The 20,592-nt window shown below is 39.0% G+C and overlaps 1 protein-coding gene across 4 annotated transcripts in view; it reads right to left on the reverse strand.

Annotated features, from left to right (window-relative positions):
* Window positions 1–20,592, reverse strand: part of LAP3 (leucine aminopeptidase 3) — a 528,883-nt gene that overhangs the window by 297,505 nt on the left and 210,786 nt on the right. For all 4 annotated transcript variants that reach the window (XM_044062186.1, XM_044062189.1, XM_044062188.1 and 1 more), the window contains exon 6: window positions 9,433–9,597. In XM_044062186.1, coding sequence (XP_043918121.1) covers window positions 9,433–9,597 — 165 coding nt within the window. The remainder of the gene's footprint in view (window positions 1–9,432; window positions 9,598–20,592) is intronic.

Raw genomic sequence — 20,592 nt, forward strand, 5'->3', positions numbered from 1 at the left:
ACCTAGTACAAGCTCCATAACATGAAGTACACTACATAGTGGAAACAGAAACAAACTAAGCAAATTTTACATACAAAATAGCAAAAACTAAACAAAACAGCAGCTTGGAGAAGGATGTGGTTGAGAACAGTAGTACAAGGTTAAATTAATACAGAGGTTTAAATCATCTGAGAATGCTATAGAAGTAACATTAGCATGGATGAGTTCTTTATGCATGAATATTAGCATGAGTTAAATTAATACAGAGGTTTAATTCCTCTGAGAGTGGTACAGAGGTAGTATTAGCATGAAGGCAGTACATAGGGTTAATCAATAGTGTGTAATGAAGAACAAACTTTGTGTGTCTTAAAGTATTTATGTATTAGGCAGGTTAGTTAGATGGAGTGCAACTGCATTTCCATTTTTGAGTTGACCACCATGGTGCTAGAAGATAGCGTTATAACCTTAATGTTGAAAATGTAAAACTTTAGGCTTTATTTAAACATAACTTCATTTAAAACCAAAGGGTAAAAAAGAAGAAAAGTGTTTTCAATCTATTCAGGCCTTCTTCTGTTACTATGGCAAATTTAAAGCCGCATTCCACACATATTAACTTGGTGCCCAGTACTTCTACAGGCACTATACCGAAGGTAGGGGTTAACCATACCCCTTTTCACTACCAATTTCCTGTCCCAGTAAGAGACAGGTTTCAGAGAACTGGTCGAACTTAGAGTCAAGAAAGAAAAAGGAAGAAATTTTAATAGAGATTTCAGAAGAACAGTCCTTGGTGATTAACTTGTCAAATGAATACCTGGATAAAGCAAGTATTAGTATTTTGTCTAAAGGACCGACATTTATCCCCTCATTAACTTCTGACCTAAATGAATTCTATGTTGATATAAAAATGTTTGGTACGAGTTTAACTCTAAAATTGATTTTTGGGAATAGCTCTTCTACTAATGAACAGACATACAGAAAAACAAGTCAATTTGTTCCAGTTAATCATCCCACTGTGCAAACATTTGTCCGCCTATGTGAAAATGAAATAGGGAAACCAAAAGAACAAAAGGCGCTTTGTGAATATGACATCAGATGAGAGTAAAGTGCTATCCAATTAAGAACAAAGGCAGGACTTGGTGTTTAAACCAGCTGATAAGGGTGGAGCTTTTGTGGTAATGGGAGCTGAATGCTACAGAAAAAAGATGCCATTCTTGTTACAGGATAACAGAACATATGAAATTATATCCCAAAATGTATGGGAAAGAAAAATAAAACAAGTAAATGATGACATCTATGCATTACTCATGGAGCGTAGGATTAATCAAGAACTGTACAATTTATTAGTGTGGACCATCCTATTATTCTAACTATAAGTGGCTTGCCAAAGGTCCATAAACACTCGTAGGACCCACCATTAAGACCAGTTGTGGTGGGATGAGGTTGGGTGACTGAACCCCTCTCCATGTATGTTGAGAATGAGTTAAAGCAGCAACTATCAAGAATACATTCCATAATCAGAGATACTGGTACTTTTTTAAGACACCTGTCAGATAAAATGAATGCAATCTAACAGGGAATTAAGGTGCTCTTAGTAAAATTGGATGTTAATCTTTTCACGGTAATACCTCCTGACTATGGGATCGAAGCAGTAAGATCTTTAGCACATGAACTGAAGTTTAATGCTGACATTATTTGCAACTTATTAAATATCATTCTTCACAGCAACATTTTTCTTTATGGTGATAAGTGCTACTTACAAACATGGGGGGGTGGCAATGGGCACACTATGTGCCAACACCTACTCGAACTTGGTACCTGCATATTGGGAACAGCAAAATATAATATGCTTGAAGAATCCATGGAGAAGTCATTTATTATTTTATGAGCGCTTTGTGGATGATATTTTTTATTGTGTGGACTGGGCAGGTCATAGAATTGCAAGCATTCATAGACTATTTGCACTCTACCACAGAGTTCCTTAAACTTTCAGTTAAATACTCAGATAAAGAGATTGACTTCTTGGATGTTAAAATTAGCTATGATGTTAAGCAAGGTCTCAGAACAGGAGTACATCGCAAGGAAACCTGGCATAACCATTATTTATATTGCCATAGTAGGCACCCAAGTCATATCTACAAGAATATAATGGAAAATCAAAGGAGGCGCCTATCTAGGTTATGCACTGAGGAAGATATATTTAAGGAGGAATGTGAATTGCTTAAAGGACATCTTAGAAAGAGAGGCTATAAAGAATCAGATCTGAATAAACCAATAGATCATAACACCTTCAGAAAGACTAAAGGATGTCCTTACTGTTTAACAGCATCTGATGATAAATACAAAACTAAACCCCAAGAGAACCAGCAAGGGCAGAAGATTAATTGTTTGCTCACCTACAGTTCAGGTAATCAGCTAATTTGTGAAATTATTAATAAATATTGGCCGATACTCCTGGAAGATGAGAAGCTTAAAAGTATTAGTGGGAGAAAAAACAATATCCGTTTATAAAAATAAAAAGAACTTGAACCAGTTACTTTGCCATAAAGATGGTCATCATAAAAGATTCCCTGAACAAACAGGAATGAGAAAATGTGGGAGATGCAAAGCATGCCCAAATATTAATCCTGTTCCAGGATTTAGGCATCAAGTAAATGGCAAAGAATACAATTTCAAGGCATCTGCCACATGCAACACCAAACATCTAGTATACTTAGCGACCTGTAAACAGTGTACAGCATTTTATATTGGGAAAATGGACCAACGCTTCAAGGACCATATTTTACGGCACCTTAGAGATATTTTACATGAAGAAGTTCAAAATAGTTTGGCCAACCATGTGAAATGTTTTCCTATACATTCTTTCTACTTCCAAGCTGTGGATATAATTATACCAAGTCCCAGAGGAGGAGATGTTAAGAATCTAACAGAAACCAGAGAAATAAAATGGATCACTAACCTCAGAGCACACAAGTATCCAGGGTTAAATGCTGTAGTTCCCCTTAAACCTAGGTTAAAAAAAAAAAAATCGGCGTATATCCATTAGCTGATTATCTGAGGAAAGCTTTTGCTCTTTAAGTGTATAGTGAATTGAAGCTACTGAAGGCGTGTCCAAAATAATTGTTCCTGATAGGTACATAGATGTTTAACACATTCAGGATAAACCTAAAAGATTTATTGAACTGAAGAAGGCCTGAATAGGTTGAAAGCGCTTTTCTTCTTTTTAACCCTTTGGTTTTAAATGAAGTTTTATGTTTAAATAAAGCCTAAAGTTTTAAATTTTCAACATTAAGGTTATAACGCTATCTTCTAGCTCTGTGGTGGTCAACTCAGGAATATTTTCTGTTTTTTTCTCACTTGTTTGCACCTGGGAAGACCTTTAGCAGCTAAGGAATTTTTTTTTCTGCCAGCATTTCCATTTTTGGGAGAGGTAAAAATGCAACTGAGTTTTGAAGTGTTCAGAGTTCTCAGAAATTCTTAGAGATGGAGGTCGAGAATTCCATTTTTTGGCGACGGAAAAGGATAGGAGAAGCTGACCAGCGGGACGGTTTGGTTTATAAACAGAGATTAGATTTTGGTGGGTAGATCTTAGAGTTCTGCTTGGGGTGTATAATGTTAAGATGTTTGTTAGTGCTGGGCATATAGTTGGTTTGAAAATAAGCTTGTAAGTGGTGATGAGTTGGACGTAGTCAAGGTAGTTTGGGAGTTCTAGCCATTGCAGCTGGTGGAGAGGTTTACAGTGGTGAGTGGAGTATTTGGAAGAGGTGGCGAACTTTGAGATTTTATTGTAGCAGGATTCTAGTTCAGAAGAGATGGAGGAAGACAGGTTGGTTATTAGGGGAGCACCATACATTAGTGAAGGTAGTTAGACGGTAGTGATGAGGGTCCGTCTTGTTGAGGGGAAGAGAAGTGGGAGTTTCTGTACAGCATGCCAAGTTTCTGATGGGTTTTCTTTATATTTAGCTGAATATGGCTATTGAATTTTAGGTGTTCGTCAATAGTAACTCCACGATGTTTAGCAAAAGGAACAACTTATATAGTGGAGTTGGCAAGACTTGTAATCTTGAAAGAGGTTTTGCCTAGGCGGATAGATTTTGAGGGAGAGAAGGATCTTTGATTTGTTGGCATTCAAAGAGAGGTGATTTTGGAGCATCCAGTTCTCAGTAGTTGAGAAGGCAGTTTGAGTTTTTCTTTGGAACTCAGGAAGGTTTGATTCAAAGCAAACTAAATTTGAGTCATCTGCATATTATACTATCTTAGTGTTAGGAATGGCTGCATGTAAATCATTAATGAAGATACTGAAGAGCATAGGGCCAAGAATGGATCCCTGGGGCACCCCGGTTGGGGTGGGAAGGAAGGCTGAGGTGCCAGTCTTCCATTTTACTGCCTGAGATCTGTCAGAGAGGTAGCTGCTGAACCAGGTAATGATGTTTTGTGAGAGGTTAAGATTGGAAAGATGGTCAAGAAGGTGGATATGGGAGACTGTGTCGAAAGCCTTGGAGAGGTCAAGGAGAACTGTGGATACAAGTTCTCTGGAGTCACGGGCATGGTTTACGATGTCTAGAAAAGAGAGAAGAACTGTTATTATGCTATGGCCAGGACGGAACCCATGTTGTGTTGGGGCGAGGAATTGGTTTTGTGTACTGAATGTCATGAGCTGGAGGTGGATGCATTTCTCAAGAATTTTTATAATGGGGAGAGAATCGCTGTGAGTCGGAAGTTGGAGATATTATTTTTGCCTCCTTTATGGAGGGGTAGGATAAAGGCTACACGTCACAGTTTGGGGACATATGATTCTTGTATGGATCTGTTGATTTGTATGCTAATGGGGATGGCAATGCTGTCTGCTGCAATACTTAAAAAGAGTGAGAGGATATTGTCAGGGGCATTGGAGCAAGGCTTAGCGTGTTTGGGGTGGAATGTTGGACAGAGGGTTTGATTTGGGGGGAGGTGTTGTTTGGGAATGTTTTAGTGAGTTCTGCCATAGAGTTAGTAAAGAAGGAGTTGAACAGAGTATCTATTTCTGGGTCAGATTTACTAGTGTCAGGGCAAGGGTTGTTTTTGGTGCCTGGGTTGAGAAGTGAGTTGATGGATTTCCGGAAGTGTTTGGGGTTAGAGGAGTGGTTAGACTGGAGTTTGATATAGTATGCTTTTCTGTCTTGTATGATACGTTTTTTGGCTAAGTTGTGAAGTTTTTTTATATTTAAGAAGGGTGTCAGGGTGTCCATTACGATGGTAGAGTTTCCAGGTCTTGTCCCTTTGTTGCATGAGTGTTTTGGTATTTTTCTAAGCCAAGGGGAGGAATTGGCTTTTATACGTTTTATTCTTGGAGGGGTTTGGGAGTTATAAGAGTGTCTAAGAAGGTTGAGTTGAAGAATTTGATGGCACTGTCCAGAGGTCGAGTTTTTAGAGTGTCCCAATTCATCAGTTTGAGAGAACTGGAAAAAAGTTGTAGGGTTAAAGTTGTTGAGATTCAGAGTATGGACATACTGGTGTAGATCAGTAGAGGAAGGGGTTGCTCTATGGATGAAGGCTGGTAAGTGATCACTGATACAGTCTGGTAAGGTGCCAGTGTGGTAGATTTTGTTTGGGTGGAAGACAAGGATCCAGTCCAGTATGGAGCTTGGAGGGGTTATTTTTATTAGGTCTGGTTACAGCATTTGTGAGTTGAGTGAAATTACACAGATTGATTGAAATGGTGGGGTTATTGGCAGTAATTTTGTTCCAGTCAATGTTCAAATCTCCTACGATGTACGTCTCAAGCTTGATATTATAGGAGGCCCATAGAAGAATTTTCTCAAGTGTGTTAATGTTGTTTCCGGGGGGAGGGGGGTATAGAGGGCTATAACACAAATGCTTTTCTGGTTATTTAGTTTGAGATTTCCGATGCCTAGTTCAGCATTGTTGAATTGCGGAATAGGATTTTGGTAGGGAGTGATGGAGAGTACGCTAGAGTAGATTAAGGCTACTCCTCCACCCTTCTTTTTTAGCTGGTCTTGGCTAAGTACTTGAAACCCAGGGGGTAGTATTTCAGTGTCTGAAATGTTGGGTTTTAGCCATGTCTCAGAAACAGCTGCTATATCAGGTTGGGTATGGGATAGCCAAGTGTGGAAGTGGGCTAATTAGTTTCTTAGACTCTGGGTATTGATGGTCAAGATCTTGAGGTATTTAGGATTGACAGCATGGGTGGTAACAGGGGGAGATGGACTGCTGCTGGTACTAGGTCCTGGGTTGAGTTGCATGTCTCCTGCTAGGCATAGCCAGTTAAATGAGAATGAGAGCAGGGGTTTGGATTTGCTCCTAGAGTTTGGTGTGAGGTACAACAGAGCTTTGGGAATATGATGTTTCACTGAGGAGGATAGGAGTTTTAGTTTAAAGCAGAGAAGTGGGTTTGGAAGCACTAGGGAGAAGGATATAGTGTGGAAATGAGATGTGGCAGAGTTGTGTGTTAGGGATGATGGTGGGGTGAAGAAGGGATAGGAAAGAAGGGGTAGTTTGCAAGAGGAATAGGAGGTAGCATGGTATAGCAGTATTAGGAGTAGTAGGCTAAGGGAAAGGATGAGAATGGTTTGAAGAGACATGGTGTGATTTAGGTATAATGGAATAGTTGGGGTTAGGTGTTGAGGATGTAATAGGATTATTGGTGACAGTGTAGGAGTATGGAACTTTATCTAGAGCTTTAAGGATTAAGGATGGGGAGGGGTGTGAGTATGGGAGGGGATAGTGAGGTGATGAGAGTGGATTGGGTGAGACAGGGGGAGGGGACTTATGGCTAGAATAAGTGTAGGAGCACTGGGGTTGGGTGAGAATTGGGGGTAGGGGAGTGAAGTGAGCCTGCAGGGCGAATGGAGCGGGTAGAGCCAAGGAGAGGGAAGAAGGCAAGTTTGTGAAGAACAATCAGTGGTATTGGGTAGGTAAGTTCAGAGGTAAGGAAAGTATGGAGAACGTACTGTAGTTGTTGTATGCATTACATAACACAAGTCTCCAGCCAAATTTCTTGCAAGCATAACAGCATATTTAACAGCAGTTTATGTAGTAAAAGCAGTCACAGCTTCAGTTAGTCCCTTAGACTATTGTGAGCATAACAGCATATGTAACAGTAAACAGTTTTTGTAGTAAAACCAATCACTATGTCAGTTAGATCCCTAGACTACATAAAGTTAGCCAAGTACTTCAGTCGGAAAACATAAACATGCCTGTTAAACCAGGTGCACCACAAACATTTGAAAAGAGCTTAAACACTTGCAGGCACTTACTTGCAAGTGTGCAAACTGAAAAGGGTCTGGGGAAGCTTCCTTACAACAAGCAGGCCAAAGGATAACTTTCAAAATGGCGCCGCTCAGGGATACTCACTAATATAGACTAGTTAATGTGCATGGGGGAGGAGGGAGATACAAATGGGGGAAGGTATAACCAGAAAAAGAAGGTAGAGATCTGGCCCACCCCCTCACAGAAGACTGCAAAGAAAAGCAATCAGCATAAGAAGTGGAAGCCTTGGAGCTGTAATTTAAGTGTAAGCAAGGAAGAGGTAGAAGCAGGAAATTAGGAGCGTAAGCAGTTAGTTGCAGAAACACTACTTTATGACCTTGGTGTGCAACTAATACAAAGGAAGGTAAATCTGGGGGATAAAATACACCAAGTAAATGGTACTTGCCTTGCTTTACAAGTATTCAGTGTGGAGGCAGATCTATTTGGAACAAGATACTGCAAGTATATTGTTAAGCTATCCCACCCAGTGGCAATAGACACAGCTATCATTGCCTGGGGGGCAGCCCTTGCAGGTGTGCACACTGGCCACAACAAGGTTTAAAAAATAACTAGTAAAATTAAAGGTTCCTTACTGCAGGTGCAGGACTGGATAAGCATTTTCATTCAGACTAACAGCCTGCACTCATATTCAAAAACAGCTGGCAGGTCAAGCTACAGTATGCCATCAATGCAACTAACCAAAAATCATGGACAGATGGTTTTATCATCAACTCCTAAAGAATACCTAAAACACACATGGATATGCACATGTTCCCCACCTGGCCGACCCCTCCCCTTACTCTTGCCCTCTGACTTCAGTTTCATCACTAAAAGAATACAACTTCTCTAGCTTCCTTCCAGCTCCACCTCTAATTCTAACCCCTTAGTCAATACCCATATGTCACTGCTAGGGAACTTATCTATCCACTACACTTTTCTCTTTACACCTCTACTCTTACTCTATACTTAAGCTACTTACTCCTACTGCTTTTCTTACTTGATTTGTTATCCAGTTTTCCATCTCTGTCTCTTCTCCTGCTACTATACTCCCTCCTATGTCTAATCTTTGCTCTCTTTGTATCTATACTCACTACTGTGGCTAACTTGCTCATAAGTCAACTGTATAAAGCAAAAAATGCAACCCCTACTAACAATGTTCACTATTATGTAATGCCTCAAGCTAAAACTGTAAAAGAAGTGCTCATTCGATGTAAATATGTTAAATCTTAAGCTTCAATGCTATGTTACTAGTCAATGTTAAGTCTGATACTATGTAAATTTGAATGATTCTGAATACACCTTATATTTTCCTTAAAATTTAACTGTGGAGCTTTTCTCCTCGAGCCTCCACTGAAAATGGACATGCATCCAGTCGGACTTTCCCAGTCAACAAATGTAAAATAAAATAAATAAATAATAAAATAACTGTAAAAATGAACTCGAAGTGAGGCAATGTATGCTTTTAAAGAATCTGTTTCTGAACTTCACACTGAGTAGAATTAACAGCTGAACTAATTTTAAAGAAAAACTGCCTGCTCAACACCATCTGCCTTGGTAGAAGCACTTTGCAACTGTTTCAAGTAATGCTGACAGAATGTAGACGTCAAAAAAAAGAAATCTGGGAAAACTGACTCTTCAATCTAAAATATAGAATTAACCAGAATTTGGGCCTAGCAATTCTGCCCACAAATGTTGGTAAACTGTGCTGTACAGCCTGTAACAGACACGAAACATGTTTTCTTTAGAACATGAAATGCTTAAATTTGCTTTAAGTTGAGAGTTGTGCGTCAGGCCTGGCAAGTCGGCACGTAAAAATCTACTGCCAATCATTAGCAGACCGGAGTTCCGCTGTGGCGACCCCTAACCGGGAAAAGCCGAAAGACATAACAACAAACCACAGCTGTACAATTCAAATGGATAAACATCACACTGAGGTATTTACAAAAAAATGAAAATGCTACAGCATAAATATCTCACGAAACGTAACTTAAAACTGCAATAAAAAATTACATGACCATAAAATAAAATGACTTTGATAATTAAGTGCATTCATCTTTACAACATCCAAGACTTCATGAAAATAAAAACTTCAATTACTTTCTTCTTTAAATAAAACATGCTTAATAATCATACGACATCCAAATAGTTTTTAATTCTTTTACATTTTGGTAATGAAACTATCAACTCTAATAGAATTACAGTATTTACCTTATATGAACCTGTACTTTGCCACTCAAAGAGCTGAGCTTCTGCTGAATCTTATCTGCAAAAATAGTCGGAGTCATAAGATTTGCTGGGGTTTCCATCAAACGACGAGCCAGATTCTGTCCTTCAGCATACATAACTCCTTTCTGCCAGGCTTCATTTTCAGTGCTGAAAAGAAAAAAATAAAGACAAAAATCTTATTTTCAGACGCTGATGAGCTACATTTACCATTGTCCTTGCTCCTTTTTCATTTCAAGTTTGTACTTCTTTAAAATCAAACCCTGTCCATCTACACTGCACATAATGCATACTTACCCCACAATACTATATTGCATAACGAATCTTTTCTCACACACACTTAAAAAAAAAAAAAAAAAAAAGTCAGCATTACAGATGAACTGATTCTTTGCTACAATACACACCAAAATAGACCAAACTGATTCAGGTTGAACTTCTTTCAGTTAGCAACCATCAAAAACTATTCTACACATACCATTTAAGTTTTTGTCATCTACAATATGAATCAACCAAATCTTTGGAGCCAAATACCTCAGTCTGCTGCCATAACAGCTGGCTGATAATAACAGAATAAATACCTTTTCTAAATTTTACAACCTTTTTTAAAACGCCTTTATTTAAATTATCACTTCAGATGTAGGCACACGTACAATAATAGAAGACAAGCCATACTAAATTGTCATGTTTATGCATTATACGTTACATACGTTTTCCTTCTTTTTAACAATTGTTCAATCCAACATTGCATAAATTGCTCAATTCCTGCCTTTCATTAAACCTCTAAATTTTAATTAATTCATTTAAGATATTCAGTACTTAAATTACAGTTCATTTATCTATTTTCATCTTCTAGTAACTGCTTTTTGACAGCTAACAGCATTAAACTTAAGGATTTACTATGCTTAGGTAATTCAGAGCCTGTGTCCCAGCTCAACAGAAACATTTCCTCAGCTACAGACATTTGCTCTGTCAACATTTCTTGGAAAGTACTCTGAAGGAAATGTTTAAAATCTGCCAAGTCACTGCACTCCCTATAAAAAGGTTTCTAGTTACCGCCTCTTTTCCATCACACTTCCAGCATTTCCTATCCCCCTGACAAAAAAAATATTTGGAGTCTGCCGAGGGTATAGAAATACCTTCAAAAATCAAAAACACTTCCAATCAAGAGAGTCTTAAACCTTCTGGACTTTGCTACAAAATTAGGAGCCATATGGATGTCCTCCCCATTATTTCTTTGTAAACTGCCTTTCCAATCTCTCTTCAATCGTTTCTAACCTCTCTTGAATGATTCTTACACTTATCATGCAGTACTTTGTATGCCCTACTAATTATCCCTATTTTAACAGCAACTCCTGTTCTAGACTTGACTAAAAACTCTTACCATAGCTGGCCTTTCACTTAGAACCCCCACCCCTTTCTCTTTGCCTGTACTTTGATCATAGGAAGTTCAAAGGCTAATAACCCTAGGGCCTTTACAAGGCTAGCCAAGTTACCCCCGTTTCCACGATCAGCACCCATTGCCCCATCCAAGAGAGACACAGGTGGAACCCCCGGGGTGAATTTACAGTTACCCATCCAATTGTCTGGCCTGCATTTGACGAGGGCCAATGAGGTGCTCTGTTTGACATGAAGTAGGAGTCTGTTCCAAAGGTATGGTAACCTCTGGGAGACAAATCTATCCCCCCAGCAGGTTCTATTAATGTCACATACCAGGTTAAAGATCTTTAGAGTGAGTAACCATTGTGCCATTTGACTTGTGGATATGCAGCATTACCAATAAAGCAGGGTCAGGGACCGCCTCTGAGTAGTCTGTATGAAAAGGAATAAAGTGATAGCGATTTCAGCCGATCCACACAGGAAAAGATGCTGAAGACCTTGAATTTTCCTTGTGAGGAACCTTTGTGGTCTCTCCAGTTGCTGCAGGTGCTTGGAAAGGTACATACCAAAAGGGGCATTGTACTCAATTATTTGCCTGATGAGTGAAGAGTACAGGGAGGTTATAACTTTTTTTCTGGAGACAATGCCTTTACTTATGAGATGAGCAATATAGAATGCGCGTCTTACCACTGTGGAGACATGGTGATCAGAGGTAAGGTTGCTGTCAACCTGTGTGCCTAGGTCTGTCACTACTGATTGCATACTTAGGGTGTTGCAACTGATGTGGTAGTTAGCAGCAACACCACTCTTACCAAAAGGGATGACAATACATTTTTTTTGCATTGAGTTTAAGACCATGACTTGGGCACCAATCATTTGTTTGTGCAAGACAATCTTGTAGGATGTTGACATCATTTGGAGATTCTAGGACTGCAACCAGTTTGCAGTCGTCAGCAAACTTTGTCAGCAATAGATTTTTAGTTTTGCTTGTACTTTGGAGAAATAGCATCTGAATAGAAGAGGTGCCAGGACTGATCTCTGTGGAACACCACTGGTTACGGGTCTGGTGTTGGAGGTGGATTCCCCTATTTTGACAGTATGGGCTCTCTCAGCCAGTTGGTGACCCACCTAACAATATAAGGGTTGATACCTAGCTTGGTGAGTTTGTCAATGATGCCTGAGTGGGGTATAGTGTTAAAAGCCTTGGGTAAGTCTAGGTTGGTTGTATGGACAGATTTTCCCCTCATCCAGGGCTTTAGGGACAGTCTCAAAGAAGTCCACCAGGTTTAACAGGCATGAACTTCCTTTGACAAATCCAAACTGAGAAGAGTCAAGTGTTTGCAGATTACCTATATCTTTGCTGATAAAGTCCATGATGATTCGCTCCATAGCTTTGCAAATAAGGTTAGTCAGGCTAATAGGTCAATAGTTGCCAGGATCAGTGGAAGTACCACCTTTGTGCAATGGGATAATAGTGGCCATTTTCCATTCAGCTGGGATGAAGCCAGTGCTTAGACTACGACTGAAAGGAGTACCCAATGGTATTGCTAATTCTTGTTGGAGTCCATGTAGGACACAGCCAGGGATGCTATCAGGTCCCATGGATGCTGTGTTTTTGGCCTTGGACAGGACATTTACGACCTGCTCTTTAGAGATACAAGACAGGTGGTATGGATAGAATACGTGTGGCATGGACAGGGGAGTGAAGTTTTCACAGAAACAGTTGGCTAACAGGTTAGGGATGTCCACAGGCTCAGTTTATGTGGTATCAATTACCAGTTTGGCGCAAACCTGGACCTTTCCTTTTAGGTTACAACTGTAACTAAAGAACGACTTATGATTGCCCTTAGTTGATGAAGTTAATTTAGATTCGTAATTTGCTTCAGTAGGACTTCACAAGAAGTCTTTGTTTGCTTGTTTAAGCTGAGGAGGGAGTGTTTCCAGTTTAGGGCCCACTGCCTCGTACTCTTGGGCAGCAATTTCTTCTTATTATTGTAAAGACCGTTAGCGGCAGTTGTCCACCAGGCAGGTTTGCTCTTCCTTGACAATCACAGACAGGGAAGTCAGTGTCTTACCTGCAATCTAAACTTCTGCCTGGCCTCATCCCACTCTATTACCTTTCCCACTTTAGTTATCCGATTTCAGTACCTTGGTTCCCCTTGCTAGTTTTCCTCCAGTGAATTCCAACCTCCTCTTCTCTAGTTTGTATACCTCTACTTGCAGGCATTCCTATTGGTCAAATCTTTTCTCCATTCTTGTGCTGGGTTAGTTCTTAGAACACTTTCTGCAACTTTCTGTGTAGTTGTTATTCTCCTTAAGGATCTGCATCCAAAATTCTACTTTTTCTCAGACTCCACAATTTCATCATCATCCCTTTCCAATTCGATTCACAGCCTTCTACTTGTGCTACATATACGAGCCTTAACTGTGTAGCTCTAAAGTATCCATCCAACTCAGGTGATCATAAACCACCTTGTTCTACGGGGAGGATCAACTTATCCCATTTAACTTGTGCCCTCTTCCACTCCCAAATACATTCTTTCAACTCTCTATTAAATTACTGTCCACAAATTCTCCTCCGGTTAATAAAAATGTGCCTGACCAGTCTAGAAAACTAAAGGGACTAAACATTTTCACTGCTTGATTCTTACTATTTGTTTCCATAATCAATCGCTTATAGTTTTTCATTTTTATATTACCCTTTGATTAGTCTCTTTCCACATATCCTTAGTTAACATAACAATCCTTTTTAATCCACAGATATAAATACTTTGGGTCCCTGTTATTTCATCAAATGATCAGATCATCAAACGGCATTTTGAATGGCATTTTATCTAACATGCCATTCATAGAACAGTTCTGCCCGACATTGCATTTCGGTAGCCATTAGGAAATCTGCCCTTTCCCCAATGTAGTGCGATCTTGGAGTTGGTATATATAATTACGAGGGTACGGGGTTCAATGAACAGTATTTCCAATGAAATGCTGTTCGATGAAACAATCATTCAATAATTTAACATAGACCCAAATACTTCATCTTATTATGTCCCCATAAATACAGACATTGTTGAACCAACTCATTTGGGCACACAGTTTGCTGCTATACCCTTTTTATCTTCATTTAATTTTAGATTCTGAAAAGAACTGAAACTGTCTCAAAATATTCCACAACACTGGAATGTTCTTTTCTGGATTTATCAAGGACAAAATAATATCATCTGCAAATAGAGCCAACTCTTTAATTACCACACCGATAATATTCTTGAATTTGTGTGTCTCTTATCATCTTTGCCAGTGGCTTTAAATATACAGCAAGTAATAAAGGGGAAAGGTGAAAGAGGACACCCCTGCTTGGTTCTTTTGTTCAAACACAGCTTATCAAATAAACATTTTCAAGTTTTGTGCACTGATCAGACTTGGGTATTTTTTTTTTTTTTTTAATATCAGCTGAGTGCCACCAGAGCATATGAAACCATTAAAATCTCAACTTACACACCAAGAATTTAACAGATCTTCCCGATGACCGCTGCATAATAAATGTATTAAAGAAAAACGTACAACACAGAATACAAACTCTGGAGTTCAAAGCTGACCCACATAGAATACAAACTCTGTGGAGTCTTAAATAACTAGTTATTTCAGAAGATTTGTCAAGATGAGGTGTTTGGCTGTCCAAGCTGACAAGTTTTCTCAGTGACTACTTAAAAAATCTGCTGTTAATCATGAAGGATGCAGTCAGCAAACTACATCCAGGACTGCATTAAGAAGTTGTACATCTCCTGTAATGGACATAATCAGCACACAGCATTTCACCCTCCATAAGAAGGTAACGGTGCAATAATTAAAAAGTGCATAAATACACTGCTTATACTAAAATGCATTCATTTACTCCAAAAATTAAAGAAAACAATCATGTAATTTAAGGCACTTAACAGTTATCACAGTAAGACAACTGCAGGATGGGTACAAGTTACCTGCACAGGCAGTCACAAGGCAAGTTTGCACTGCTGCAGTAAAATAATACATTTTACCACGGTTTCTTAGTCCCACTGAGGATTTACATCTGACCACTGTTATATGGCTTGCAAGTGCAGTAGTAAAGCAAACAGTACATTGTTGCTAAGATGAGGGTAAAACTTGTGTGGGACTCTCTTACTCTAGTGCATCACCTGAACCACTATCCATCTTCTGCATCACCTAAACCACTATCCATCTTCTGCATCAACACAAGTGTCTCTGGGATGCCATGTTCCACAGAAAGAATCACATCCTGCTCTTGATCTTACTTAGAAAAAAAAAAAAAAAACAAAGCCAGGAGATGTGGCACAGAATGTACAACTCACAGCACTAAAATAGAAACATTACACTGTTATGGAACTCAAGACAACTTCATCAACAATGCTGAATGCTTTCTCTTCTCTTAATATCAGTGATTTCTCCAGAACAAATGAATAAAAATCAAATCTCAACTTTAATTACAGTTCTAAGTAATGCAACCACCAATCATTAGTAACAGAATATACACTTGTAGTAATAATAATGAATATCCATTAAGAAATGAATACAATAAATAAAAAAATATGCTTATTCCATACTTCATTAAAACTATTATGTTTAGAAAGACAGTCGTTGACATCTTAAGATTTTTCATAACAAGATCTCAGAATCTATACTAAATAATGTTTTACATAAACACCATTCACTTTAAAAGTATTGCTTTTAAAACATATTGGACATTGTCTTGGTTATTAAGATGATGCCACTTCAGAAGAGTGGCCCCACCACAGATCCTAGGAATTACAGGTCCCACAAGTCTTATTTGCAAAACAATGGAGAATATTATAACTGACCAGACAAACTATAACACTAAAATCTTATCAGGTTAGACCCACAGCAGTTTGGGTTTGTCAAAGTATATCATGTTTAATAAATCTACTTAACTTCTTTGAAAGGGTAACACAACGTGTTGATAATAGTCATGTCCACAAAGCACATGTTAACCTGGCCAAGGCCTTTGACATCATACCCCATGCTAGCACAGTTAGCAAACTTAATGCATTACAAATAGATCTTTATGTGGTAAGATGGATAGCAAACTGTCTAAAGGCTGAGACCTACATAGTACAGGTAAGCAGTTGCCTCAGAGTATGAAGGTAACCTAATGGTGTCTCACGCAGCTCTGTGTCAGGACAACTTATTTTCTGGCATTAACTTTCCTGATCCCCAAATGACAAATCAAGATATCTGGCTAACCAAGTTTTTGGACGACTGTAAATTGGGAGTCATTGTCAAGTCTCCCAGTGACACAAAACTTACAAAAGAACTTAACACTAGTAAATACCTGGTGTAATAAAAAATGGGCTTAAATTAAATCCTCCCCCTGCATATGACATACATAATATTTCACTCTAACATAAACGTGATGTCAAACATCTTGGAACTTGGGTTGCTAATTCCCTCTCCTTTGACCATCATGTAATTTTGACAGCTCTGTGAATTCTGAACCATTTGTCTACTTCTAATAACAGTACTCAAATTGCAAAGAGCTCCACATATCTTTTCATGTATTGAATATAAGCTTTACTGTGATAAATACAAGTTTTCAAGTGTCCCACACCACATAAACTACCAGTAACACCACCCAACTAGATAAATAAATAAATACATAAATAAATAAAAACAAAGACAGGGAAATTTAGCACAGCATATAAAATTCAAAAACACTAAAACAAAAATATTACACAACTCCAAGACAGCTTTAAAATGTTAAATATTTTCACCACTCCTCCTATCCACTAAGATGTCTTCAAAACAAATCCCACATTTTACTTAATGGACACCACCCACTCACTTTAAAGGTCCCATCTTTAAACTCCATCTGATGCGGACTTCACTAAGGCCAACAGGAGAGTTTATCTCCAGTTTTAATTGGTTAAATAACTCATTTTGCTCTGACATGCACTGGAAGTCAGTTCTCCCGAAACACATGCACAATTACTTCCTACATGCACGTGGACAACAGAAAAGCTGAGTTGCTGGTTAGCCCACATGAGTGTACTCACCTGAACAAGAGCATTTACCTTGACTCCTAGAAAAGTATGTTCATCTACAACTTAGTACAACTATTTCATTTAAAATGCTACTCTTACAGATCACCTTAGTGGGAGATCTCCATACATACATCTCAAGTGTAACTCATCATGATGAATGTTTCACGTTTTGAGTCCACATTCATCATAATTCCACACTGGAAGGATCAGTGACATATTCAGTATTTAGAATTTTTAATGGTTATATGTAGTAAATTATAATCAAGCATATTAATTCATCAAAATTACTTCTTACAAGTAAGACTTTTTAACCATCATGTGAATGTCCTAGGTGAAGCTCATAATAAGCTATTAGTAACTGCTCCACAACTTGCCCATTTGTTCCACATTATGAGATGCACTACTCTGCATTTTGGATATGATGGGTTGAGCTCTATGTCTCCATATGTGGCGCATTATGTGAATTCTAAGTGCAATTATACAAAGTATCTATAACTGTGAAAAATATTACTAAAAATATTGGCAATGCATCCTATCTCACCACAATGCTACTCTCCAGAGGACAGCAATCCCTCAAAGCAAAACAGTTTTATATCATTTGCATATCTTTTCAATGTGTATTTAAATTAAATCAATTTAAAGTTCATTGGTGGCAACCTTTGTACCACTCCTTTTATGTGATTGCCTCCAGGCATTTATTAAATGCTGCACAGGTCTGCAACCATTGTATTTTTCAATGCAATATGTAAACAAACATTGTAGCTAAAGTAGAGCTGTGTTTTCAGTGCTCCCAAGAAGGTCTGATGACATCTGTGTGACATTTCTAAAAAGCCAGTACTTTCCCTTAGTCTCGTCAAAGACAAAGGTTTCAACGTAGGAGTTTTGCTGTTTTCTGAAGCTGGGTGAGCAAGAGGCAGTCTGCAACAGCTATATCGTTATATTTGTGGCCATTATACTTTGGAGCTTGGTTTGCATCCCTAAAGCAACAGCTAAGAAAACTGTCTATGGGGTAAACTGGTGCAGTTCTATGAAAAGTTCAGAATCCTTAAGCTGAGGGGCAAAAATGTAAACAACATTAGGAGAAATTGTAACAGCTGCTACATTCTGTATAAAACAAGCTTAAGATATCTGTGTTTGGATAGCATTACAACTATGCAAGCAAAACAGTCTAACCCAGTAAAAATTGAGGTTAACAGTTTACTTTTGTTAGGCATGGACATAATGTTGAAAAAGGTCCACTTTTGCATGTAGTGCTGTAAATATAATGGCAAGAAAGTCCACAGTTCAAAGACTTTGTTTCTCATTAAGTGCTCAAAACAGTATTGCTGTGTGTTTATTTGATCCAGCATGGCTACTTCATCTGCTGTGGCCCATATCTGTTTCACTGAGATGTGCTGCAATCGTTTATGCAGTCATAGACAAGGAGTGGTGGCGCTTGCTGTGTCATGGCTGGTTAGAAGGGAGAACCTTGGTGTTTCCTGCAGATCTGCCTGGCTTGACATACTTAATTCTTGTTCCGAGGGGCATTCCGCTATTCCTCCTTTACATCTTTAGGGAGCATATGGAGTTATAGTCATGTGTGCTGCTTTATGACAGACACCTTAACAGCTGCTCTGGATGTTACATCCCTTGTGTCATTCCCACACTAACATGCGTTTCCCCACCAACTAAGAGATCTAGGAAAACTGAGAAATCTGTGATTTCAAGGATTCTTCTACAATTTCTCTAGATAGATGCACATGGGCAAATACTGCAGCAAAATCCATAAACAGAAAGAGGACCTAACAATTAACTGTTCATGCACATGGTGCTGCGGTAGCGGTGTCGCCCCACAGTAAGACGTTGTCCTGTTAGATTCTCAGCTAGAGTGATTCTCAGCTAGAGTGTCTTCTGTGTGGAGACATGCGTGAATGGGCGTACCTTCGTTGAAGGTTGTGCATCAGGGCTGGAAACTCGGCATGTAAAAATCTACTGCCAATCATTAGCGGACTGCAGTTCCGCTGTGGCGACCCCTAACCGGGAAAAGCCGAAAGACTCAACAACATGTACATCTAACAATTAATTGCCCAAAGTCAAGTGTGTCCAATACACGGATCTTTCTCTAAAATAGGACAGGGGGACCTTGGTGGGCTTGGATTCCTTTAATCTTCCAAAAGTTCAAGTATTTTTTTTTATTCAACATTTCTTGTGTCTCCCACTTAAAACTATACTCTCATCAAGCTGAGTTTTTTCTAAAATATACATTTGCTAGAGTGAAGACACAAATGATAAAGACTCTACAGTCAAAGTCACAGCTTACTGATGAGGGGAGTTGCACGGTGTAGCCAATGTCTTCCTCCTCCTCCAGTATGCAGGGCAGTTCAGCATATATGGAGGAGAAAGGCACCAAAGGGACATGTATGGCTAACTGTTGCTCTGCAAGCACCTCTTCCACCAGTTACTTAAAGTCTGCCTGGACTGGGATACCTACACACAGGAAAATACCAAGGCAGAGGGGGTATGGTACTCAAGCGCATAAGGCTTCAGAGACATATCCATGAGGTGCAGAAAGCTCCACCTATAGTGCTTCTTAACTGGCTTAATGCATTTTCTGAATCTGTCAGACCTTCATCTTTTTTTAACCACATTGCACAAACAACCCAGAAAGGACACCGGATAGCCTTGTGAGCAAAACGTCAAGATTACCAATCATACACACTTCAACCTTACAAGGCATATTTAGAACTGCCTTGATTACGTCCGATGAGGTCACACAGAGGCTGGAAGGAATATCAGATGCCACAAACAAAGGCTGGAGAATTGGTTGTGATGCCGTCAGGCCTGTCAGACATAAGGACAGCAGTTTTCTTCTCTTAGTCATCCTTTTTGTGGGTCTTCTCTCTCAGCCTCCTTTGAGGCAGTGTTCTTTTCTGTCTGCCCTGTCTTCCCCTGAACAAGCATACTATTGTTTGGAAGCTTGCAGTATGACTTCCCACTTTTTCTACCTTAATAAAGCTGGGAATGCAGCCTGCCTATTTCTTTGGGGTATTTTGATAAAATCCATACATATTTAGCAGTCAACTAATAAATGAGACTCTCCTAAGCAAAACAAGAACTAAGGATGGTAATCTTAGTACAGGAGCTGACACCTGCAGTCACAGAGTCTACATAAGACATGCCCTAGGAAACAAATGCGGCTTCACTAGAAATTTTATCAGCAAAGCAAAAACAGACATTATTATCTCACAGACTGATGAAATTCAGAGCTGTAAGACCAGAACCAGACTGGGCAACAGCAACATTTCTAGCCAAGACCTGCATATGCTTCCTGCAAAAAATAATGGAGGATGGTATAGGCTGACTGCCTCTTTACTTTTGAAGCAAGACTACATACTCCTGCTGGGTGGAAGTTAGCCCAACTTTAAGTCTACATTGTTGTGGGAGTCAGGATAGTCGAAAGATGCCAGCCTATGACTAATTCCCACATATCATGAATTCTGTGGCATCAGTGAATCTTAAAAGTACCAACTCAAGATCCAAGCAATTAACTAAGCTCCTGGCAGAGCACTTTAGATAAATACCTAAATGAACACCCCTTGAAGTAACACCTGGCCATTTATTCTACTGCATCACTGTAAGGCAAAATATTACAAAAAGTCACTACAAAATAGCTAATCAGTGGCATTCATTTGCAGGCTACACTTTTCTTAAAGACAGTGTTTTATTTGATTAAAAATAC

This window comes from Protopterus annectens, chromosome 2.part1 (assembly GCF_019279795.1).
Source record: "Protopterus annectens isolate FY-2018-M chromosome 2.part1, PAN1.0, whole genome shotgun sequence".
Lineage (NCBI taxonomy): Eukaryota > Metazoa > Chordata > Ceratodontiformes > Protopteridae > Protopterus > Protopterus annectens.